Here is a 26,814-nt window from a genome sequence, read left to right on the forward strand (position 1 = left end):
TGTATTGTGGGCTAGCTAGTTAGCCATGTCATAGCGAGCCATAGTGTTAATTAAAGGGGTTTATCGTTTTGTGATGTTACAAGATGCGACTATTTGAGTTACCATGTATACATTGTGCGCCATTGTAGTGTGTATGAGTAAAGAGATTCTCCTTAGCGATCCAAATGAGCAAGAGCGTTGATCAAGTTAAATCAAGTGATTAAAGTAAAATCTTATTATTATACCAACCGATATTTTTTTGTTTTTTCACGACCTTCAAATAAACCACCTTATGTCTAAAATACGTGATGATTATACCCACCAAATCTATCCCAGATGCCACATTTTGGGTCCTTATAATTATAACCTCTCGGGTCATTCTGGGCATGGAAAAATTGAAGAGCGGGTTATAATGGATTGTTTCAAAACTAAGGCTACTCTCATTGGCAATCTCATAATGAGATTGGTGGGCCCAAAATTAAAAAAGAAAATAAAGCAATCTAGATTGGCAATCTGGGTTGGTGGAGCAAACCCAGATTGCAATCCAAACTAACCCCCAATAACTTAATTATTCAATTAACTTTTAATATTCGAACTAAAAAAATAATTAAATACACGATATTTCTTAAAAAAATTATGAACATTCCGACATAAATTTTATTAAAAACGGACTTCGTTAAAAAAAACTTTTTTTAAGTTGGGATGGGTTGTGAATGTGTGTTAAAAATTGAGTAGGGTTGGGTGTGTAGATTGAAGAGAAAGAAATTAATTTTATAATGTGAGATTGAGATTGTGAGATTGTTGATGGGAATAGTTTAAGAAATGTTTGAAATGGATGGTTTCTTAAAAGTAGGCATCCAAAATTAAATAGGTTGTACAACATTTCTAGTCTCACAGTAATGCCATGACATGTCAAAAGTCAACACCACAATTTCTAGTCTCATAGTCACATTGCACTTCACCCTTTATTCCCTTAACGCCATGACATGTCAAAAGTCAATACCACAAACTAGTATCGGGGTGAAACACTCCGCCGATACGCTAGTAAGGCAACATCGGACGTGTAGCCTAGCCAGATCAGATACACACGTAACTGGCCCCGTCACACTCATAAATCAGTGTCGTTGCACGCGTAACCAGTGTTGAACTCATATAACGCACATTGGAGATGTGACCAATGTCGGTATGTGCGACTTAAAACCCACTCTGACCCAAACCCGATGGTGCATTAAGAATGGTTAAAAAGTTTATTCATAGTCAAATTTTAAAAACCTGAAACAAAAACAGAAGAAACAGCATTATCATTATCATTTAACATAATTAAGTAACAAAGACTTTCAAGTCAGACTTATTCTCCTGGTCAATAACATCAAGAAACACAGGATCCACCGTCACGTGACTCTCCACGTGCACCTTAAACCTATGGCCCCACCACACCACCCTCGCCACCCCTTCAATATCCACCGTGGCATCCAACACCATCTCCCTCTTGCTGACGTCAGCGAAAAACTTCACCGCATGGTGCGCCCAGCTCCACGCTGTTGAGCCGAGCTGGCAGGTGGAGCAGCTGGCAGGACTTCGGCGGCTGGGAGCCAGCCGACACACGAGCCGAGCCGAGCAAGGAGCCGGCGTAGAAGATGGACATCTCGGTGGAGGAGTAGTGGATGGGTACGGAGTTGGGGTTGGTGACGTGGACGGTGAGGATGACCTCGGCGTCGATGAATGGAAGGCTGAGCTTGAAGGAGGTGATGTTGATTGAGACCAGGTGGAAGGTTGGGTCTTTCGGCTTGGCTGAGATTAGAGCCGACGTGGCGGCGGCTGTGGCGGCTCCGATGAGGGCTGAGGTCCAGCTCCAGTTGACCATTTTGACCCTCGTGGCGGTGGTCTTGTTGGTTTCTCTGTTTTGATGACTGAGAATGAGGTGGGATATTGTTAGTTATGGTGTAGATAATAGTGTAATATTGTTGCTCGGTGAGGTCATATTGGTAATTTTAGGTTTTGTTAGAAATAGAAGTTACGATTAAAATGATTTTGATTTATTTTTTCAAAATAGAAGTATGAAATGCCAATATTAATTTAGCCATGGTTATTTTCGATTTTTGTTACATAAGAAACGTGTTACTAGTATAAGAGGGAATGTCATGGAGGGGAGAGGTGCTAGTCAAGAAGCTTCTGGATTGGTCCGGTTAGAAAAGTTTTGTCGTCGTTTGTCATCTAATGCGATACATTTGCTTTAGTTGTACATTCTCAAGTTTATTTCCGTATATCCTAAATTGATAGTGTCAAGTATTCACAACATATGTGGAGCTCAAATTTGTTGCCATAGATCGAAGAAGACGAATATTTGTTTGTACAAGATGATAAATCAATATGTTGGAAAGACAATCAATTAAGGAAATAAACTAGAAATATATCGCATCATATGACTGACACTTGTACTCCGTGGCATTCCTCGCCAATCAACCTGGACGCCTTAGTGCTTTACTGAATCACGGGTCGAACAAGACATTTCCCTGAATAACGTTATAAATATATAAATAAGTAGATGACGTTATATATATATATATTATCATAATAACTAACTTTCATGTCCATTTACAATGTCTTTTTTCATATATAGGGTGTATGTTACATCTAAGAGAATTCAAAGCAGTTTTTCTATCTTCATCTATTTAATTACACGAAAATAAACTAAATTTTCTCTCATCTTTTCAATTAAATAATATTTTCTTTATACATTTATTATCACATTTTCTCTCTACTATACTCACACCACTTTTAAAAAAACAATAAAAACTTATTAAGGGTGAACAATGTATCTCCAAATTCAACCATCAACAAAAGTTTATCTATATCCTCCACTAACAACTACTCTATATAATATACATGACCCACTCGCAATAATATGAAGGACTTGCTAAGAATGCTCTAAAAGAGCATAAATACAACTTGGTTGGTTGGCTAGTGGGAATTGAGTAGGCTATCATCCTGGCCTTTTACCAGGGTTTAATTTTCGGCTGCTACAAACATTTTTTATTTAATCAAAAAAAGCTTTTTTACCGGTTAAACCACCAGTTCATCGGTTCTGGTTGGACTATAGACTGCCAAAGGCTGGGTTATATGATGTGAACCGGACCTGATTTCTTAACTGGTCCAGGTCGGACCGTCCGATTTGGTCCGGATTTCAAAACACTATTCCCTGCCCAAGAACACCCATTCTCATAAATTTCACCATCCCTTTCTCCATGCCACACCCTTCACCTTTCCTTTCTCTACCACGTCCCATTAATCTCTTCCACATCACTATGTTGAAAATGCTATTATACTAGTAATGTGTTTTTTATTTAAAAAATATCAAAAATAATGATGGCATATTGGCATGCCGTAATTTTATATTGAGAAAGAATAAATCATTTTAATCTCAGTGTTTCTTCTATTGAGATTTAAGAGTTTAAGTTTCTTCGTGAACAAAAGACACGTGTTTAGAAATACAATTAATCGGTAAGTGTAGCAGGTAAAAAAGAATGTAATTATGTATTTAAAATTACAAAACATTAAGAAAAACAAAATTACATTTAAAATTAAAATAAATAAATAAATAAAGTCAATTAGACATCCGGATGTTTAGTAGCATCTTTTACATGGTTTGTTACAAATAATTTCACTTCTTTTTGCATTTGATTCGTAGTTAATAACAAATTCATTTTATTTGTCGAAACAAAAAATTAACAACTTTTTTAGTAAAGGAAATGACACAAATATACGTTTTAATAAACACAAAATTGGAAAAAAAATATCTACCCCCATAAATCTATGACCACTAAATTGTAACCAAGTTTTTCCACAAACTCCCTATTTAATAGCATCACCCTTCCCTTATGAACTTTGGACTTTATGAATTGGTCTCTCAACAATACACACTCTTTCTATCTCTCCAAAACATTTTATCTAGCCTTTTATTGCTTTGCATTAGGTTTTCTCATATAAGAAGATACAAATACAAGAGAAAACATGGCTGCCTGTTTAGACCCCCCACCACCCATCCCTTCATGCAAACACATGAATCCGCTCGATGATTCACCCACCGCTGTGTTTTCCCGATTCAATCTTAACGAGAAATCCAATTTCATTTTATCCCCGAATCATAGTCCTGAGACCTTATCAGAAGCTCTCGGGTTTGAGAGCTTTGACGACGTGAATGATCAATGGGAAGAAAGACACGGAAATGTGATAAAACATGCGAAAACCAGGATCACGGGTGAGCCTAGAAGGTCTAGGGTTAGCGGGAAGGAAATCCCGCCACCAATTTCTTCTATTGGGAGGCGGGTTTGTTTTAAATCTTATCGGTATGATGGGAGGCTCGTTCTGAAGGAGGAAAAGATCCCAACACAAGATATATTGCACGCGTATAGAGAAGACGGGCGGTTGAAGCTGCAGTTTATTCACTTTGATGATGACATGGAGCCTAAGCAGGAAAACGAAGCAAAATCTGATACCGGTAATGATATCGATGATGATATTCGTTAGGTGATGATTAGGAAGAAGATGATAACATGGAGGAAAATGTGATTAGGAAAGAATCACCATTTCACATGCCAACTTTTGAAAGTTCAAGATATTTCTCTTGCGAATAATAAAGTTTGTATGTGTAATGACTTACATATACAAACATACATGTTATGTTCATTTTCAATCAAAATTTCTGAGGAATTTTTTTCCATGATTTTTAGATATAATAGAAGCTTATCAGTTTTATAGAATACATTAGTTAGAAATTATTGTAATCATCTTTATCAGGATTAAGAGATAGATTTGATTAGAATTTCTGTGTAATTTGCCTTACTGTATTCTTGTACATAGTTGATTACCCTTAATTGTATTCTTGTATATAGTTAATTGTATATAGTTAATTGTATATAGTATTAATAATGTATGATAACTTGGAGAATTTTCAGTATTCATTGTTAGATGGCGTAAGACACTCCCAGGTGTTCAAATCTCAATGATTAATCCAAACCAAACGATAGCTGCTTAAAGCTAAGAGATGAGGGCATAAACCGCCTAGGCTCCGCCTCATGGGATCATAGAACATTTTAGCCACATAATATGCACACATAAACGTACACAAGCTACAACAATAAACTAGTCTATCCAAACAAAGAGTAATGAAAGCAGCAGTACCCTAGGTTTTCTATGGTGATAATGAACCATATCAACATGGTTCAGGCTTTATGTCACATGTTTATCATATGCAAACAACAAAAAGTTAGGGACCAACTTAGGATCTTTATATTTTTCTCTAAATATCTTTGATATGCATATTTTAAGGTGGATATCAAGAACATGTTAACAAGTCAATGCAGTCAAATGAAAGTCAAATATGCAATTACCTAAAAAATCATAAAAAAAAAACTAAAAAGGGATCCACTTATCTTTATTAGATCACAAGAAATGATGATGCATAGATGTATCACCAGAAAGTAGTTGTTGGTAGGCAGAAGTAGATGAACATGTGTATCAATTTAAAGTATTCACCCGTGATGCCGAGACCCACACAACAGATACCCATATCAAGACACAAGTTATTTAATCATAAGGGATTTTATAGATGATAAACTAATCATCATTTGAAAAGCTTAAATATTTTAAATGTTATTATGAAATGAGTTCATGTTCATGATTTCCAAGGTTAAACCGAACATGATGTCATGTTATTGAAATGTTTAAAATAGATGAACTCAACTTGTAATCAAGAGCGGACGCTTCCATCTAAGGTCAAAAGCACCTTGTATAGATCTGGGCGTCGATCTCGGAATATTCCCCAGCTATGTCTCTTGGATTTAATCTGATCCAGATCAAATTGTGCTACAAGAACCGCTTCGTCTTTATCATTAGCAACTTCAACAATTTCTCCAGTAGGTCCTGTTTTTAATATAATAAACCGGAAATTCAAAGTTAAATAAAACCTAAGCGTCGACCCTTTAAATAAGACTCAAACTAGACAAGAAACGCTAAAGCGATTCAAATAGGAAACTAAATAGAGACCATTGTCGAAATCCTAAAGTAAAACTCCAGAAATAAACAAACCCAAAATAAACTAATAACCAAAACTGAGCCATAATTAAAAAGACTAAGCAGCCTTTGGAATACTTTAAAGTAACCCAAATCGGACTTGAGCCCTTGCACACCAGGATTAATCAAATTTGCACACTTCACAGCTTTTCACATGTGAACCCAAACGATAAAGTCTAGATTCATTAGTATTAAAAAAGGAGATATCAAAAGGTGTTAGGTAGTTAGGTTTATTATGGTGATCAGCATGACTGCATAACTTACTCTGGTTCTTCAAGTTTACGTTGTACAAAATATCACTTGTTAATTAAGCTTTTTATTTAATATTAATATAAGTCACACACATACCTTTAGAGTATATTTGGCCTGCTTTACATTAAAACACACCACATTGATTAAGATGGCATATAATGGAAATTAATCAACGCAGTCGGTAATTTCGAACTCAGAAAGTCAGTTAGTAACTCTGACAAGCAGTAAACCGAGAAGTTAGATATCAATAGTGAGCAATCAACAAATGGTTGCGGCGATAGACCAAGAAACTAAGGTACGTTCGCCAGTCGCAACTCGCAGAGGATGGAAAAGAAAACTAGGTCACCTAGAACTATTGTAGCGGTAGCGGTTGACTGATGTTAACATGATAACTTTAATCAAAAGAACAGTAGCTAAGTAGAAGTTATCATGCTGACAGCATCAATCTACCGCAACAATAGTTCTTGTTGAGCTAATTTCCTTCCACCATCAATGAGTTGTGACCGCCGACCAAACCTGACCTTCTCAGTCCATCACTAAAACACTTCTTCAAGACTTCTCAATTGGCTGCTCAACAGAAAACGAATTATCTTTCAGAGTATATCGGCCAACTTAATCAAACTTCAAATATACATTGTTTTAATCATTAAAGGTGTGTTCTAATGTGAAGAACATCAAAGTTACTCTAAATGTATGTTTAAACAACTAATATTTAACTAACAACTAATTAAAGTTTAATTAACAACTAACATTTACTACAGCTTAAACTATAAAAAATTAGATGAATATTAAAAGAATACAACTTCTGTAATCAGATTGGACACTAATCATATACTTAAAAAAACAAGCAAAGAGTGATCCTGGTCAATCCGACCGAACCGGACCCGAACCGTTAACCAACCAGCTAGCCTGGTAAACGAACTAAACAAACACGAATAGGGCTTATTCATGTTCGTTTATTTAGCTTTAACCAAACAAACAGTCAACACAAACACTTAAACAAACAGATTTTCTTGTTTGCGTCCGTGCGTTAAGAAAATGAATGTGTTCATGTTCGTTTATGTCTGTTCGTTAATATTTAAAAGAACGGTTCACGAACATAGGAGCAAACAAGTGAGTCTAAATGCAAGAATAGAAACCAACACGGGTTAAAAGTAAACGTAAATATCCAAATAAAGTCTAAAATGCCATCAAGCATTTCAAAATTAAACAAATATAACCAAATAGTTTTAAATATGAAAACTAAATTGACTTCAAATTAATATGAGTAATAAATAATATATGAATGAATGATTAAATGAACATAAACAAATGAACTATAAACGAACATAAAGGAACCAACATAAACGAACGTTCACGAACATGAATGAACAAAAAAGACATTTGTTCATGTTCGTTCGTTTAATTAAACAAACAAAAAGAGTGCTCGTGTTCGTTCATTTATTAAATGAACAAACATAACCGAACTTCCCGCCGAACGGGTTACGGATGATCAACTGAACATTCAATTCGTTTACAGGCCTACAACCAGCCCAGGTTGCCAAATCAAATAATAACTAATTACAGTTAAAGGTTTTAAGCAACTTCAGAAATGAATACCTGCTATAAACGAGTTGCCATAAAATGTAATTGCACTTTTGCCATGTTCAGTCTCAATGACCTCTTTACCAATGCGATTTGATGCTACAAGAGGCACCTTGAAAAACATAAATAGTAATTTAAATACAAGAAGTTATAAATCAATTCAACATTTAGACATAGAAATGGTCAACATTCAAATTTGACTAACCAAATTAGCTCCAGCATGGCCTTGCATCACACGCTTCCAATGGTCCCGTGAATCAAGACCTACATCTTGAGGTTCAGAACCTATGGCAGTAGGATAAAACAGTATCTCTGCACCTTGAAGAACCATAGCTCGGGCTGCTTCCGGAAACCAGTGATCCCAGCATATTGCTGTCAAAAGATAACATCATATTTTTACAAACTGTAACTTTTTATAAATAATCAATTGAAGCAACAGAAAACAAGTGTATACAGCAAATACCTTTCAATTTTACAACTTTGCCCTTACATCACAAGGAAAGACAAAAGGGGGCAAAACTGTAAATTTGAAAGGTTCTTCCAGAATGGATCCAACCAAAAATTAGTCAAAAGTTGGTATCTGAAAATTGAAAAAATCGTACCGACTCCGATCTTGGCAAACTTGGTTTGGAACACCTGTACATAAACACCAAGACATATTTGGTTAGTACATCATATTAAAAAAACTAGGGCTTATTTTTTAATATTATAATATGCGCTCCATCACTTCATATTATATGCCAACTTTCAATTATTGTCATATAGATTAATTTCCTTCAATATTGAATGAACTATTATAATATTTGATATAAAAAATGAAAACATTTACATATAATAGATGTAGCATTAATAACATGCAATTTAATATTAGTTTTCAACCTCGAAAAAGACTGAGCTTAACCATCAAAGGTCAAAGTGAACATTTAATATCACACGAGTGTATAGAACTCACCTTGAAGCCAGTGTCACCTGGATTAAAGTAGAACTTTTCTTCATATCCTGTTAAAACCAAAAATACGTTGTTAATTTTAATTAAACTAAAGAAACAATATATATGATTTTAAGTAATTTACATTAAAAAAAATAAAATTAAACATACCTGGTCCATCTGGGATATGAGATTTTCTATATATTCCAAGATCGGTCCCATCAGCATCAATTATGGCTATTGAGTTGTAATGTGCATTATTTGCTTCCTCAAAGAAACTCACAGGTATAACAACTCCCAATTCCTTTGCAAGTTTCTGCATCCTGCAAAGTATGTACTTAAGTTAAATTATTAAGTTAATTGAACAAGTTGTGTACAACTTTAATAATTCATCACATATTCACACGTGTTCATATATTAACCTCAAAATTGTGGGATGATCTTTATACGGTTTTGCCGCTGAATGAAGTCCTCGCGTTGTGCTTGACAAAAGTAATAGCCCTCAAACAGTTCCTGTGAAATGAAACCATACGCGCTACAGGTCATATAAATGTTTTGTTTAGCAATAGTGAATTCATTTTTCAAGATTCAAATTTCAAACCTGTATTAGAATGATATTAGCACCCTTCTCATGAGCAGATCTAACTAGCCTGCAATGTAAAACATGTTTTGAAGAACAATTTAGGGGTGTGCATTAAACTGAGAAAACCAATCCGAAACCGAAAAAACAAAACAAAACAAAAGTCAATAGTTTAGTATAAGCTTTTGTAAAAAAACCGAACTTACGGTTCGGTTTTGCTTTTGAATGTAATAGAAACCGAAAAACCCGAACCAAATTTATAGACCTTCAATCTTTATTATTCTTTTAAGTAATTTGAGAGAATTTTAAAATTATGTACCTAAAATTTTTTTTTCAACCCAAAATTTTCAAGCTCAAATAGCTAAATCAAAAGAACCGAACCCAACCAAAACTGAAAAACCGTAACCAAATGATTTTCAAAAAAATAAAAAACTGAAGTTTTGGTTTTTGGTCCGTTTTATAGCCCATAACCAAACTAAGTTCATTATATTGAGCCAAAAAAAAGTTTCGACACAAAATCTTCAAGCTCAAATGGCAAAACCGAATAAACCGATCTGAAAACCAAAACCAAATAGTTTTCAAAAACTTAAAAATAAAAACCAAAGTTTTTGTTTGATTTGGTTTTAGCCCAAAACCGAACCAAATTCATAAATTTGGGCTTTTTTTTTTGCAACCCAAAATTTTCAGGCTCAAACGGTGAAGAGGTAGGTTCCAGCAGAGCCCAGTTGGACCCGCAAGACTCACCTTGAAGAGGGACGTCTGCGCAGAGACCAACTGGTTCCGCAGGACCCACCATGCTCAGAGAGATGAAGACCTTACGCGCAGTACGCCAGCTGTTCCCGCAGGAAAAGCCTCCCAGTGGTGAAGTACCCCGCCTGTTCCCGCAGCTGCGGATACAAGCCTTGAGGGAAGGCTACCCGCACTAATAGTAAGGCTACACGCACAAGGCACTAACTCTTAATAATTCAGTAATGTCACCTGAAGAATGAATGAGCAAGGCGGGAATACTCCCGCCCAAATGAGCCAGTCCGCTTCTGGAAGATCTTTTGTACTATACCTGCCAAGGTATGGACAAAATAGACAAGATCTGACCAAAGCAGCCCATGAACCAATCACAGGGTGACAGCTCACCGACAACAGTACGAGGAGCATGCTCCGGTACAAAATGTCACTATCAGCCGCTGCCTACCCACCAACCCTCATCGTGGCACGCACATAGCCTGTAGTTGGTGGAAAAGGAATAGTACACAGCCGGTCATGTCACTATCAGCCGCTGCCTACCCACCAACCACCAGCATGGCACGTACGTAGCCCACAGTTGGTGGAAAAGGAATATTATAAAGCTGGCTGTACCTGCTTGGAAACCTACCTTCGGCTATAAATACTCCAACACCTTGGAACGGTATCATTATCTGGTATTATCACATATCATCTGATATTATCTTATCTAGCTATCTCTCTTAATATACACTTATATTCAGAGCAATCTAGTCTGATTCTCACGCCGGAGGGTGGTCACAAGGAGGTACCCCCCTTCTTAGTGACGAGCTCACGGTGTCTGTTTTGCAGGTCATTAGAAGAATAACCATCTTTGCCGGACCTAACCCTCGTGGGAAACATATACTTAACCCTAAGATTATCCGTAATCTGCCGGGGTCACTTAGTGTTTCTTCAAACGGCAAAACCGAAAGTGAACAAAACTAAAACAGAAAAAACCTTTTCAAAAAATGTAAAACCGAACCATCCACAGCCCTAGAAAACATTACTCACATTGAGTAAGCATGAATCATGGCAATATTATTCATCTTAATTTCAGACCAGTTGGACTTCAATCACAAATCAAACCCTAATTTAACTAAACTAATCAAATTATTCAAACCTGTAGAGTTTAATTCAGTTCAACAAAAGACTTATCAACAGTTCGCACACAAACAAAAGCACGTAATTAGGTTTAATCATTAAACAAAATAACAAAACCCTAGTTTTAAAATAGTGAATTGAGCAGAGTGAAAGAAGTTAAGAGAGGTAGTAGTATACCTTTCGGCGGTGGTGACGTTAGTGGCGATATCGTCGGAGCAAGCGAACTGCAAAGCTGAAACCACCACTTTCCGCCCACCCATTTTTACCTTTCTGTGTCTGCTGAAGATGATGGAGACTGAAACTCAAAGTGGTGTGTTTGTGGAGATTTTACGCACTGTGTCTTGAAATTTTGGTTTTTTTCCTTCTTTGTTTTAAAAAATTTTACTAATTTAAAATTTTACTAATTTTGGTTTACTAGTTTTATCGTTAATACCGACCAAATTCGTATCAGTTTATCGTTGTAACGTGTGTATTTTTTATTTTATTCTTTTGTTCTTCACCTTGCACGAGTATCTTGTTTGTTACCAACTTATCGTTGATACCAAAATCACGTTAGTTTGTTGTGGCAACTCCCCTGTTTTTTGTGTTTTTTAATATGTAAATTTATTGTATTTGAGCGTTGAATTTTTTTTGTCTACTTTTGGTGCCGTGACCTGATACTGATTGAATTAGCGTCAACTTGCAACCGCACTGCGTGATTTTTACTAACAGACTACACTTCGTTTTAAGAATGTTTTTTTTATCATAAGCGGTATGATTTTAAGCGTTTACTTTTTTAAGTTTAATGTTGAAATTGTTACAACCCTAAGCGATACCGACCGAAACGCCGTCATTCAACACTGTTTACTTTTTTGGTTTTTTATTTGTTTACCTTTTTAGTTAATAGAAGCATTACCCCCCACCCACCAAAAAAAAAAGGAAATCTCCAAAACATACGGCGATAGGCCCGACACCCCGCTAGGCCCGAATTTTATTTTATTGTTTTAAAGTTATATGTAATTTGATTAAATATAATATGTATGTTTAATGTTCAACTCAATTACATAACCACTAAGTTAATCTATTGGATAAGGGGTATACTCTCAGTCAGAAGGTTATGGGTTGTACTCCCATTTGAGATATGTTTAATCTTATTTTTATACAAAAGTTTTTTACACAACCCGAATTATAAGCAAGTAAACCCATATAAAAATTAAATTATTTAAACCCAACAAAATACTTCTTTTTGTTAAGGGCCAAAATAATTTTCACTTTCAGCCCAAACTTTTTTTGATTTTCGGAGCCGGCCCTGCACCATACATACGTTTCCTAACACACCAAACCTAATCGTCCTAGTCGGTAAGGTGTCTCTATCTATGTTACAAATAAAATCCATTGAACCAAATAAGTAGTTCATGACTATAACCTTTTGAGTGTTGCTACCTAGTTATTGTCGGATATAAATTTTGATCAAAGTTATGTTTCTATTAAGTTTATATACAGAAGTAAAATAAATTTAATATTTGCAATTATTTAGTGATCGTACAACATTTTAAGAAACATAATAAAAAACGAATCACTTCACATAAATCAAAAAGATTTTATAACAAGATATATTAAATAAATATGTTAAAATAGTATTTTTGAAAACCGAAATACAATGTTTGCATAAGGTTTCATCGGTCTAAACTATAACCATTGGAATAATGAATACACGTTCATTCTAACATTAAAGCTTTAGCGTCTTCATTACAAAGCCTTGTCGATTCGTTTTAACTCGTAAGTAAGGGTGTAAACAAGGCAAGCTGACTTGTGAGTTGTTTAAATACTTATGATATGAAAAGTTATAAATTAAATGGAATATAAAAACATATATAAATTAGTTAATAAATAATAAACGAGCCGAATCAAGTCTGAGCTTGAAAATGCGCCTAATAAGCCGAGCTTAAGACAAGCCGTGCACAAGTTTGAGTTTTCACAATTCAAAATGAGCCGAACTCATGCTCGGCTCGTTTACACCTCTAGTCGTAGCATCACTTGAAGATAAAGCTAACTCGAAAACGTGCTTAAAGTTTTGAGTTGTTGACTTGTTGGTCATTCCTAATATCTTGTGTGATGCCTCAACTATTAAGAAAATATGCGTCCTTAGATGCTTATACTTTTCGGCATGTTATTGGTCGAGAGTTGGACCACTTATCTAAGGAGCCATTGTCAAGACGGAACCTACACCAATGACCATAAAGGGTACAAAATGGCGGGCTTTTGGACATTCTGAGACGTCGTAACAATTTTACCCTCAAATTTTATTAATTAAATTGAAAAGTCGTAGCTTTTGAATCAACTTTTTAAGTGAGAATAATACTATTTGAATTCAAGCCCCTTTCCAATGACTTTCTTGTCACAAAGCCACCTTTACAAATATCATATAGAAAGTCAATGTCAAAAATTGCATTTCTTAGGTGATCTCAGCATGAAAAGCAAGAAAGTTTATACTTCTAAGTAACATAAAGTGTTTTTCACACATTCATCATTTATGTGTTGTCTTACATGTTAAATCATGGTTCTTTCCCTTTTAATGCTGCTAGACAACTATGAATCACAACAAGGATTTGAAAAACTTAGCATATTGGTAGGACTTTATAGCACCTATCCGCTACAAAACTAGTAAAGATGTTAAATTAGTTGTGCTTGTGTGCAAGCCTGTCTTCGAGATTTTGGTTGTTCAAAACGCGTATGGAAAATGCGTCTTATATAACCTTTTTTTTTCGAAAGATCAACTATAAGGGCCCAATTTATCACTAATTTATTAGAACTTAGAAGAACCTAAATCCATTGTTTTATATATATTTGGTGGATAATTTTTAACCCTTTATATAAACCCACACACTTAAATAAACATAATTTTTGTTTACGTATATAAATTTTAGGCATGACATGGCCGCCGCGCGTTGTATGGCGTGAGAGCCAGGCCTGCTCATGCGTTGGTTGGCAATGCATCAACCTGAAAAACGTGTTCACGCACACACTGAGTTGACACGGGCATGGTCGGTTTACCCTCTATTTTTTTATTTTCCATATTGCTACTCTAAATGTATAAATTCACCACAAGAACACCAAGTGTAACTTTAAAAGTTTTAACATAAAATACTCGGCCAACTTAAGTTTTAACATAACATACCCTTTTAAAATTCGAAAAATAAACGAACCAAACTACAAATGCATTAGATTGACCTAAGACTAACTCGTTCAGCTAACACAGGTTCAACCTAAAACGTGTCAAAGTTCATGTTAGATTCATGCCGTGTCAGACGTCCACGTCTTTGTTGGGAATTACCGAGTCGACTTATGGCTATTGCGTGGAGCGACTTGGGAAAGAAGAAACCGGCTAACTTGGTGTGCAAGTAACCGGGTTATTATTTATAGATAATTATTTTATGGAAAATCTATTTTAAGTTTAGATGGAGATAATTATCGTGTTGATTTTATTCTGTCCTAAATATATTCTAACGCGTTTAGGTTAGTTTATATATACTGTGTTTAAAGGGTAGGGACATTGTATCAAGTTTTTGAGTTAGATTTCTTAATCTAAAGTTTGAGTGTTAGCCAAATATGGTGTTCTTTGTTCCCGTTCATCTGATTACCATAATCTTGACAAACACGCCCTTACAAACTGGACAGTTGGCTTAAACGTTGTGATTATGATTAATCATAAGTACTTGCCTAAACTACACCGTTTCATTAAAGTAGAACATAAAAAGCTTTTATGCAAGTGTATTTCCTACAACTAGAAAAGACTAGTAGATTGAACCAGAAGCAACAAAAAGTAACTGAGGATCCCACATGTTTGAGGATTTTGATGATATGAAATTATATAAAGCAACTGATCATAATCTAGATGGCATCAAATCATTGATTATAAATCTTCAATAAGGTTCTAAGCAAGAATGATTGCTACCTAAAACAATAGTACACCACAATAATTATTATCATTCATATTAAATGAAACCAACCAATCAATTACCAATAAAATAAACAAAACAGATAACATAAACTAATAGTTGTTTGCTCACAAATGGAATAAGTATATTTATTCTAAGTCACAAAATTACAGTATCAAATCTAATCATGAAAACAAAAGAGTAACAAGAATATATAATCATATGAAAAAGAAACCTAAAATAATAAAATGTTACAAAAATATTTCTGTAATTCCTATGAAACGATTCGGTTTATTATTACTAAATATAGTAATAATAAGAATTTCTTCTAAACTGTTGAAAAAAAAAAAGAAAAAAGAAAAACATGAAATCTCTGTATGTGAACTATGAAGATGTGATAACTGCTGCTGTGAAAACATTGGTGTGGACATGAATGTGAATCCTTAAGCTGTAACCTGAAACATTTAGGTAGCAAAATCCAAATTCATTAGATTAATTGACCAAGAAAAGTAAGAGTTTTGTGATGAGTCATGTTTGAAATGCTCTAATTTATAATTTAATACAAAGATTAGTGGAATCATGACCCAAAAATGGGCTGCCTAAAAAGTGCATACCAAATTAAACCACATTTTCAACATTGCAAACCAAAATTGACAGTTAGTTGTGCAAGAATTGTCAACTAGATTAATAATCTTATCCTCTTATTGACAAGCTGACAATAACAAATGTATTTGTTGATGCTATAATCCACTTTCAAGAATAATAATGCATTGCGGCTAAAAATAAAATATTATTCAACATGTAAGAAAAAACAAGCGAATACGTAAGCGAGTTAGATTCTTTTATATATTAAATGTGAAGGATACCCAACTTGGACCAAAGTTGGCATACAAATATGCAATTACTGTCATAATATAATAAATAGCCTTAAGCTAACAAAAAGAGAAAGTGACATTAAGAAATAATCTTTTATAATAAAAAGAAATAGGTACAGTGAGGATACAGTGTGGAAATGAAAGATATACACTAAAAAGCAACATCAATGAGCTTTCATTTTTCAATTATTATTTTTCATTTCCTTTTTATTATTATTTGATTAAACAGAATTTGGACTTTTGTATACTATAAGAAATCAAGAATTTTGTTTGCAGTAAGATTCTTTATTCCATGATTGTAAGATGAGATAAGATAGGATGTACAATAGTGTCCATACCTTCAAATCTTTCATTTTCCAAAATGTAACAACAGCACACAAATTGTGTTGTATTCACACATTTCAATTTTCTTTTAAGCATGCTTTAGTTTGCTAACATAAAGTATATAAGACTGGACCAATGTAGAAGTTTCTAAATATATAAAATATGAAGTTGTATAGCAAGTGTTGAATAATTTTCGATAAACATGTCGTATATCGAACGTAAAAAGGTTAACTTTTGACAGACAGTTTGAATATTATGAGTCCACAAATTTGGTGGCAATGGGGTCCAACAATATCAACTTAGAAAGATGGTGCTGTTGGATTTTTTTTCAATGGATGCATACAAATTTCAAATAATAATCGGTAGGTTAGCACCGGTTGGTGACGAATAACTGAATAAATTAATAGCCTTTGACATTTACAAATATGCCCTTGAATGTATGACATGATTGGAGTTAAGAAATTACCTTTAAAATCATCCTCTTTAGGGACTCTGGGGCCCTATGCAATTTGATCATTAAGTTAAATATTAAATGTTCATCTCTTAAGCAAAGCATAGGATCCAAGAAGCAATATCAGAAGGTTGAATATAGAAAATACCTGCAAACACACAAAAAAAATATATTAAATTAACGTGTACGAAATGTAACTTAAATATGAATTAAGCAGACGCGTTCTTACGTTTTTATACGATGACGAATAGTCAATTCTTGGAAGAACATAGCTTTTTACACCAAGGTTATAGACCAAGGTGCCATCCGGATAATACAATCCGAAATTCCTCTCTGAAGTCGGACCATTCTTCTCGTTTTCATTAAAAAGGGCAAAAATGTAAATATCAATCGGTTGTGAAGGTCGGGCAGGAGTACCCTCGCCTTGTTGCATCCTTTGCATTAAATTCCTATTATATATTCCTGCATTTTGAACCGTTGCTCCCGCTTCATTTTCATCGCCTTTAGACGGCCACCCAGTCTCCGATATTTTAACTTCTACATCGGTATGTCCCAATGCCTTTATAGCCGAGTAAACCGCATCTATTTGTGCATACAACATATTATCATATTTTAAATTTGTATTTGGGTCAACCGACCCTTCGTTAGGTTCAAAAAGCACATACTCCAACTTCACATTGTTTGGATCGCCTTTATATGCAAAGTAAGGGTACGCGTTGATGAAAAAAGGCGAGTCAACTTGAGCATGAAAGTCAAGAATCGGTTTTATAAACTGAACCATATCTTCCCGAAACGCCCCTTGTGAAGGCGGGAAGGAAGTTGCTAATATTTGAAGCGAATGTGCCGTGGTTATGTAAACTTGTTTGTTTAATCCAAGGCTAACTAAAGCCTCTTGCATAGTTTTCATAGCGGGAAGAAGGTAAGAGGCTAGCTGACTATCGGTCCCTCCTAAAACCTCGTTTCCGACATTGATACATGTGATTTTAGTTTGTGAAATGTAAGGCTGCACATTTTGTTGAATCCATGTTTGAGCTTGCTGCAGGTCCCGCATTCGTTGAAGGTATTCGTTGCCTAAACCGATGATTAACTCGATGTCGGTTCCTGCAAACGCTTGTAACACTGTCGGATCTGCATCGTATACTTTAACTCTATTTATGTTTAAAGATTTGAGTAGTTTTGATACTTGTGATGGAGGTAGGAGATTATTGGCTATTCTTCCATAGTTCACCCCAACTCCAATGCTCAAGATGCCAATAAATAAATCTGTAAACATATTATTTGATCAAATTTGAGTATTCAAACTAATAAATTGAGAAGATAAAAGTCAAAATCTGTTCAACATTCAACATTCTCAATATGGGTGTGCATGAAACCGAATAAACCAATCCGAAACTGAATAAACAAAGAAAAGAAACTAAATAACCGAACTAGAACAAAAACCGACAGTTTGGTTGTTTTTTTCAAGAAGACCGAATTTCGGTTCGGGTTTTTCATGTAATTAAAACCAAAAAAACGGACGAATCCAAACCTAACTTATATGATTTCATTTTTTATTTTAAAATTTAAGTAACATATAATTATTTAATATATAGTTAAACTAAATATCTTAGCTTAACTGTGTAATAATCAATAATTTACTAAATAACAAAACAATTTAGCACCAAATTCATTATTTTTCGCCAACTTCATCTTTCGGCCAAAAATTTTCAAGCTTAAAATGCAAGCCGAGAAAACCGAATTGCAGTACCTGAATAAACTCAAAAGCAAAAGCACATAATCCTAAATTAACTTTAAACTAACCTAACTAGTGAAACCCGTTATTTGACAAAAAAAGGTCAAAATTAGGACAACATGCAACATTATCATATCTTAAAGACTGAAATAACTGAAAATCAAAAGCATATAATCCTAATTAAATCAAAATTACGACCAATTAGCAACGAAGTTTGGATAATTAGGTAACTATGACTCAGTAATTAAAAAAAAGTTACCTGATAAAGTGAGGAGCAATAGAAGTTTATGTAATACAGCGGCCATTATAATTGAATACTTGCCGCCGCTAATTATTATTATTATTATCCTCCGTGCTTTAGCGACGGGATAACTTCCGGTGTCGTTAATTCAGAGAGTTGAGACTTGAAAATAAATGCAAGGCTTTATTTATATAAGAATCGGACGGACCGCGTGTACATCTCATTACCGACTTAAATATCTTTTATTTTATTTTATTATTTTCTTACCAAAGTTTGGAAATGTATTATGGGAACGTTTCTAAAATGAAATGATATCAAGCTGCAAAATATATCATTTTTAGTTAATTCAATTAAAATTTTAAGGTTTGGATAGTTACACTTATGCCCCTTTGATTTACTCAATAGTACATGTTTGCTCCCTGTAGTTTGTACAATTTTTAGAATTATTAAAATAAACATGTAATGGAGTAAACGAAGGTTGTAAATGGATCGAATGTTCAGTGAACTTTGTTAATAGTTTGTTTCATAAATACTTGCCTTAACTAACAACAAACATAACTTTCATTGGCACTATCAGATTATAACCCAAAAATGTGTCAGATTGACCCAAGGCTAGCCCGTTTAGCTAAACATTTTCACTTCACGGGTTTGACCTGAAACTGTTCATGTTAAACCCAACCCCTTGAATTTTATGTTAACTTGATGTCAGTCTCCAACAAACCGTACGATTGGCTCAAACTTTGAGCTTGTGATTAGTCACAAGTACTTCCCCAAACTACACTGATTCATTCAAGTAGAGCGTAAAAACTTTTTCCACGGGTGTATTCCCTACAACTAGAAATGTTATGAAATTGAACACGATGAATCAAAATCAAGATAAACAAGTAGTCATAAATCGTATAATATTGAATTAGGTTTACAAAAGATAACAAGAAGTGATTACAAGGAATTAAACTAAATTGAATCTAAACCCTAATTAAGAGTTTTCCCCCTTCTATTAACACCAACTGTTATCAACAAACTAAGTTCCATCCTTTGACAAAAAACAGCCCCTCAGCTATCACTCACTTACTAATAACAACCCAAACTATTATATAACTAAAGAATAGTTACAATAACACCCCTCCAAGTTTCAACTAGTTAGCATAACTTGTCCAAACAACTTATAAACTCGATCTAATAAGAAATTAAAGACTGGTAGATTGCACCAGAAGCAATAAAAAGTAACTGAAGATCCAACATGTTTTAGGATTGTGATTATACGAAATTATACAAAGCAACTGATCATATACTCTGGATGATATCAAATCATTAATAAATAATAATAACAATAAAAATAGTTATTTGGTCACAAATGGAATAAGTATATATATTCTAAGCACAAATTTACAGTAACAAGAATATAATGATATAAAATAGAAACCTAAATATATAAATGCCATAAGTATTAAGTATATATTTCTAAATTTCCTATAAAACAAATTCGGTTTATTAGTAATATTGATCATTAAATTATATATTAGGTGTTCGTTTCTTAAGGAAAGAGTAGCATCCAAAAAGCAAGATGAGAAACTTAAATATTGAAAACACCTACAAACACAAAATATATATATATTTTGTTAACATGTATATATGCATTGCAACTTAAATATAAATTAAGCATGTCTTACATTTCTATACGAAGATGAAAAACCAAGTTTTGAAGGAACATGGCCTTTTACACCAAGGTCATACACCAAAGTGCCATCCGGATAATACAATCCCAAAAACCTCTCTGAAGTCGGACCATTCTTCTCGCTCTCATTAAAAAGGGCAAAAATGTAGATACCAATCGGTTGTGAAGGTCGAGCCGGAGTACCTTCGCCTTGTTGCATCCTTTGCATCAAATTCCTATTATATATTCCTGCATTTTGAACCGTTGCACCCGCTTCATTTTCATCTCCCATTCTCCCTTAGAAGGCCACCCGGTCTCAGATATTTTAACTGCTATATCGGTGTGTCCCAATGCCTTTATAGCTGAATAAACCGCGTCTATTTGTGCATACAACATGTTATCATATTTCAAATTCGTATTTGGGTCAACTGACCCTTCGTTCGGTTCAAATAGCACATACTCCAACTTCACATTGTTTGGATCACTTTTATATGCAAAATAAGGGTACACGTTGACGAAAAAGGGCGAGTTAACTTGAGAATGAAAGTCAAGAATCGGTTTTATAAACTGAACCATATCTTCCCGAAAAGCCCCTTGTGAAGGTGGGAAAGAATTTGCTAAATTTTGAAGCGAATGGGCCGTGGTTATGTAAACTTGTTTGTTTAATCCGAGGTTAACCAAAGCGTCATACATAGTTTTCATAGCAGGAAGAAGCTGGTAAGATGCTAGTTGAGTATCTGCAGTTCCTCCTAATATCTCATTTCCTACATTGATACATGTGATTTTAGTTTGTGTTAATATAAGGTTGTACATTTTGTTGAATCCATGTTTGAGCTTGTTGCGGGTCCTGCATTCGTTGAAGGTTTTCGTTACTTAAACCGATTAGTAACTCGATGTCTGTTCTTGCGAATGCTTGTAACACCGTTGGTCGGCATCGTATACTTTATTTATGTTTAAAGATTTAAGGATGTTTGATACTTGTGATGGAGGTAAGAGATTGTTAGCAATTCTTCCATAGTTCACCCCAACTCCAATGCTCAGGATACCAATAAATAATTCTGGAAACATATTGTTTGATTAAATTTGATTTAATTAAAGTATTAAAACTCATAATTTGAGAAGATCAAACTCAAAATTTGCTCAACGTTCTCATTATTTATGGGTGCATGAAACTAAAAAAAATCGATCCGAAAAAAAAAACAAAATTAGAAATTTAAAAAGTTACCTGATAAATTAAGCAAAATTAAAGAATTCGTTGGGCATTAAAAAAATATATATAATATTTCTGAACCAATTCGATATTGCATTTAATAGCTTGAATAGTTATAATTTTTTCGTATTTTTTTAATATAAAATAGGTCATAATTTTATATTTAATAACCATTGTTATATTGGATTCAGTTTTTACTAAAAAAAAAAGAATTGTACAAGTTTTCATAAACGTTCCCCAAAATAAAATATTTTGCATGCGTATATGTTTAATTATAGTTAAAGAAAAATGACTAAATATAATTCTAAAATCGTTCCCCAATCTTTGCATTTAAATTTATATCAGATTTTATAAAACGATGACTTCTAATATAATAAAAGAATATATCATAATTTATTAGTATATATGCATAGAAAAATCTGATTTTAATAGGTTGGGATGCTATTTATTTCGTTAGGCGAGCAATAGGTTTGCCTTTAAGGATTATTATTTAACAATAAATAAACTTATTAATTTATAAATATTGTTTATATACAGAAATTATTCTATAAGATTTTAAAAGTATGTTAGATTTTAAACAACTTGCCATTCTCTCTTTGATGAGGTGGCAATACGATTAAGGTATAGCATAAGTGGTTTGATAATTGTAAAGTGTTACATGATTAAGGTATAGCATAAGTGGTTTAATTTACTCGATAAAAATAAACAACTTCCAAACCAGTGAGAATGAGATTTGCTTTCGATTTATATAAAATTAAAATCTCTTTACTTTCGTTTTCAATGCATTTAAATATGCAGAGTTTGGATCAAATACAAATAATGTTATCATAAAGAGTGTATAAATAACTAGAGTTTATGAATAAAATAATAATTATTAATTGTCTATAACTACTAAACTAGAGTACGTAATTATTATTACACTACTTTATTTTTTACAACATAATTACTCGACTTCTAAAGTGTGATGATTACTCTAGTTGTTTGTATGTTTAGTACGCTAATTTATTTGTATATTCAATCGTTTTGAATAATAGATTTTAGATAATCATATAAATTATACTTTTCTCGTTCTTAAATATATATAATTTACTACACATTTTGTCCTTACACTACGCATGTTTTACAATTAAATGTAATATTATTTTTCGATTGTTTCATTATTTTCATAAACAGACGTTATATTTTTAGTTAATGTGTATTGTCTGGGTTGTCAAAGGGACTCAAAATTTGGCTTTTGTTGCCGAAATGAGAATTCCTCGATTACTCAAACAGAAACGTGTTTCTTCACCATGACTTTGTAGAGTCTGGTTCACAGGATCAAGGTTTTCACGCACACATTTTAATTGTTTTTGTGTGTTAAAGTGTTATGTGATTTCTTATAGGTTTATCATGCGGGGTGCAAAATATCAACGCATAAAATTCTTAGATGTTAAGTATATCTTAGGGTACATGAAGTGCCACAAAGATGGGGTCGTGCCGCAATGGGCCGACGGGATAGGAACACCATCATGTCTCCCTCGGTTCTGAGAATAAACACCCAACCTGGGTAGTGGTGTCGAAGCTCCAGAAACACTCAACGGTCATATGACTGTGGGAAACAGACATTTTTTTCTTAAAGTAACAATAACTTAAACCTATAAATATACCAATCACTTTACCCATTTTTAAAACAAAACAATTTCTACTCATCTCCTAAAAAATGGATCTTTTTAAAATTTTGTCATGTATCTCGGAATCCAAAATCAATGATGATCAAGATGCCATGAAATCCCTTGGTTTGGTCATACAAACAGCAAGTCGTCCTCGGAAAGAAACACATGTTGCGGTAAAAAGGGATCGCGAAGCCACACATGAATGGCTAATGAGAGATTATTTTGTTGAAGTTCCTAAATTCAACTAATAAGTTTTAAGGTGTGGATTTCAGATGTCGCAAGGACTATTTTTAAGAATTGTTGTTGATATTGAGGCAAACTTTGAGTATTTTTAACAACGTTATGATGGTAGATCCAAAAGGGGGTTTTCGCCAATTCAAAAGTGCACATCCGTAGTTCGCCAGCTAGTATATTGGACTTTTGCCAACGCTTACGACGAGGTCATAGTGTTTGAAAGAACGTCAAGTGGTAGTTTACAAAACTTTTATGACGATATTATTCAATTATACGACAAATAATATTTGCATAAACCAATTATGCACGACATAGAACTTTTATACGATGCTCATAACGGAGTCCATGGATTTTCTGGGATGACAGGAAGCATCGATTGTACACACTGGTCTTGGCGGAATTGTCAAGCAGGTTGGTAAGGCCAATTCATGTGAGGAGATCATCAGCACCCAACAATATCCCTCGAAGCGTTTGCCTCGCAAGATTTATGAATTTGGCATGCATTTTTTGGTGTCATCAGGTCAAACAACGATGTCTTAAACGTCCCATACCAGTTGTCGTTATTCAACGAGCAAATACATGGGATGACCTGGGTGACCGTTTGATGTGAACGGGAACCATTTAGATTTAGGTTACCATTTGATTTAGGAGATCATCAATACCCAACGATATCCCTCGAACCATTTTGATTTACTTTACTGTCTTCATAAAAACACCAGGTTTTTCTATGAAAACAAAAAAAACATAAGTTTGCAGATACACAAAAAGCGGCAACAAATGACGTTGAAAGGGTCTTTGTGTTCTGAAAGCAAAATGGGGAATAATTAAATTACTGACACGACAAGTACATCCTAGATGAATACAAAATTCATGTACGTATGCGTCATTTTACACAAAATTATCATAAAGGACGAGGGTTGGGTGTCGTAATACATGTGTGTCCTCCTACCAGCATTAGGCTTTGCGATTTAATCTTATTGAGCATATATAAAATATCGACTTACCGCAACTCAGCAAGTTAAATAATTAAGTTAGGGATAAAATAATATAGCACTGTTGTCCTGACGTAGAGTGAGAGCGTGAAAAATGGTTGTGGATGGAGACTCCCCCCAACCCTTATAGGTGGAAAAATGTATTATATGTGTATTACCGATTTTAAAAAAGTTCAAAAATATATAAATGGTAATGTATAATTGGGTTTCGAAAAATACACTAAGTACTATTTGATTAAAAACAAAAGTTACATTATTAGATTTTAAAAATAAAAGATAAATTAAATTGAGTATGTTTTATTAATATAATTAATATTTAATTAAAATAAACTATAGTTAAATAGTTAAAAATATATTTAATAAGAAAAATAGACAGGAATACCATAAGAAGGAATATGAAGACACACATGACATGAGTAGGGTCAACTTATTCTATAAAGGAAACAAAAATGAAAATAATGAGAAGAATTTGTAGCCATACAAAAAAACTCTTAAAAAAATAAAAAATAAAAAAAATCGTAACTTAAAATTTAATAAAAATACGAAAAAAAGTAAAAAACACAAATATGTTTCCACCGTTTTTCTCGTTCTCATTTAAAAAAAATATAATGGTAAATGAAAAAAGTCGTTGTGTCTTTTTGTTTATCATTGTGTTTTGTATTTATTTCCATCATTGATTGTGTCTTTTTTTTTCTTGATATTGTGTCTTTCTTTTTTCTTTATATTGTGTTATATTGTGCTATATTTTGTTCACCTTTGTGTTATATTTTGCGATCTATTGTGTCTTTTTTTAATTATAATTGTGTCTTTTGTTCATTTTCGTCATTGTGTCTTGATCTCAGCATTGTCTCTTTTCGTCAATTTTTTGGTATTTTTTTAATTTTTTTTAACGAGAATGATGGTGGAAACATTTTAGTTATTTTAATTTTTTTCCTTTTTTATTTATATTTGAGTTATTATTTCTTTTGAATTTATTTCTAAAGAGGTTTTTTATGTGGTCACAAATTCTTCTCACACTTCTCATTTTTGTGTTACTTTGTATTTTAACTTTACCCGATTTTTTATTATACAGTGTAGAGCATATATATATATATATATATATAGATGGGTGAAATATATGACATCATATTCTTTTCCGACCAAACCACCAAAACCGCAGTCATTAGCAAGCAGCACGACCACATCCACCAATACTGGTATGAAAACCCCACTTTTTTTCCGGTGGTTGTGTTCTTGGTAGCCGACAACATAGACGAGAAAGAGGTCGGCAGTCCAAACTCAAGTGGGCATTTATATATTTTTTTAATTTCTTGCATGATTGTTTTTTATTTAATACATGCATATAGACAGTTTGATCAAATCACATGAATTTAAACAACGTTTTTATTATTTCTTTTATGTTATTTGCTTTCTAGCGGCCATCTAGGCGTACCACTGATTCACCCGAACTTCGTATCACCTTTAAAATCATAGGTGAAAAATCACATGACCCAATATGAAATCTTCTATTTTTATCTCATCTAAGTACTTGAACCCAAATTTTCCTCGTTTTCTAAGTGAAGTCTTTGGGTTCCATGGCTCGCTTCAACTAACTTGGGCTGTGAAAAGTTCCGACTTAGGGCGCAATATAATTTAAGTGGTCAAATACTATTTTGGTTGTTGACCTGTAAAACGCGCAGTTTGTCAATGTATCAATGGATCCAATTAAATTCGTTAAAGAACCGTTGGATCCGACGGAATTCTTCATTTTCTACTTCTCAAACCCTAAACCTTCATAGTCAACCTCCATCTCTATCTTTCTTATTTCTCCACAAAATCAAGCAAATCCACATTAGTTTTTCGAGAACACAACCATAGTGTTCACTTGAAATCAAAAACATATGAATTGAAAATATATGATTCGACGGACAAATTAAACAGTCAGATCTAATGAAAACAAGATATGCAACGTCGAAGCTGAGTGTTATTTTACGTCGGCTAACGTGCGGATCCATTGGTTGATTTTTGGAAACGTCCGATCCGCCGGAAAATTAGGACATGTGGGCGAGTATGTGGCAACTTATGAATGGATGAATTATTCCGTCGAATCAGAAATGATTTACATTGGATCCGACAGTTTTGTTTTGACCATTTTGAAAATTTCTTAAAAACCATGGTTATATTTTAAAAAACTTGGTCAAAATTTAGCTATTTTGGGAATTTTCCTTTAAACAATAACAATTATATGAGTGGTAAATACTTGACTATAATTTCATATTATTGTATTTGTCAAATTAC

At 33.7% G+C, this 26,814-nt stretch overlaps 1 protein-coding gene and 3 pseudogenes across 3 annotated transcripts; all 4 read right to left on the minus strand.

Annotated features, from left to right (window-relative positions):
- Positions 1-1,299: 1,299 nt before the first annotated feature.
- Positions 1,300-1,973, minus strand: LOC143569697 (uncharacterized; annotated as a pseudogene).
- A 3,277-nt stretch (positions 1,974-5,250) lies between these two features.
- LOC143569698 (N-carbamoylputrescine amidase-like) lies at positions 5,251-11,615 on the minus strand (annotated as a pseudogene). The gene is made up of 9 exons (XR_013141778.1): positions 11,433-11,615; positions 9,417-9,465; positions 9,238-9,328; positions 8,987-9,138; positions 8,840-8,886; positions 8,490-8,523; positions 8,093-8,259; positions 7,903-7,999; positions 5,251-5,901 (listed from the first exon to the last, which is right to left on the minus strand). The product of XR_013141778.1 is annotated as an N-carbamoylputrescine amidase-like (transcript).
- Positions 11,616-15,524: 3,909 nt separating this feature from the next.
- LOC143569712 (glucan endo-1,3-beta-glucosidase 14-like) lies at positions 15,525-18,954 on the minus strand. Of its 2 annotated transcripts, XR_013141781.1 has the most exons (4): positions 18,814-18,954; positions 17,052-18,085; positions 16,838-16,970; positions 15,525-15,627 (listed from the first exon to the last, which is right to left on the minus strand). XR_013141781.1 is itself a non-coding variant. In XM_077055559.1 (3 exons), exons 1-3 carry the CDS (start codon positions 18,857-18,859, stop codon positions 16,908-16,910), a joined length of 1,143 nt encoding a protein of 380 aa, XP_076911674.1. In that variant the 5' UTR covers positions 18,860-18,954; the 3' UTR covers positions 16,734-16,907. The 2 variants fall into 2 exon arrangements, 1 of the variants encoding a protein (XP_076911674.1); XM_077055559.1 differs by lacking the exon at positions 15,525-15,627 and having other exon boundaries at positions 16,734-16,970.
- A 1,353-nt stretch (positions 18,955-20,307) lies between these two features.
- Positions 20,308-21,690, minus strand: LOC143569722 (glucan endo-1,3-beta-glucosidase 14 pseudogene; annotated as a pseudogene).
- Between the last annotated feature and the right edge of the window lie 5,124 nt (positions 21,691-26,814).

Source organism: Bidens hawaiensis, unplaced genomic scaffold, assembly GCF_021521415.1.
Source record: "Bidens hawaiensis isolate Kalapana, Puna unplaced genomic scaffold, B.hawaiensis_p1.1 tig00024638_1, whole genome shotgun sequence".
Classification (NCBI taxonomy): Eukaryota; Viridiplantae; Streptophyta; class Magnoliopsida; order Asterales; family Asteraceae; genus Bidens; species Bidens hawaiensis.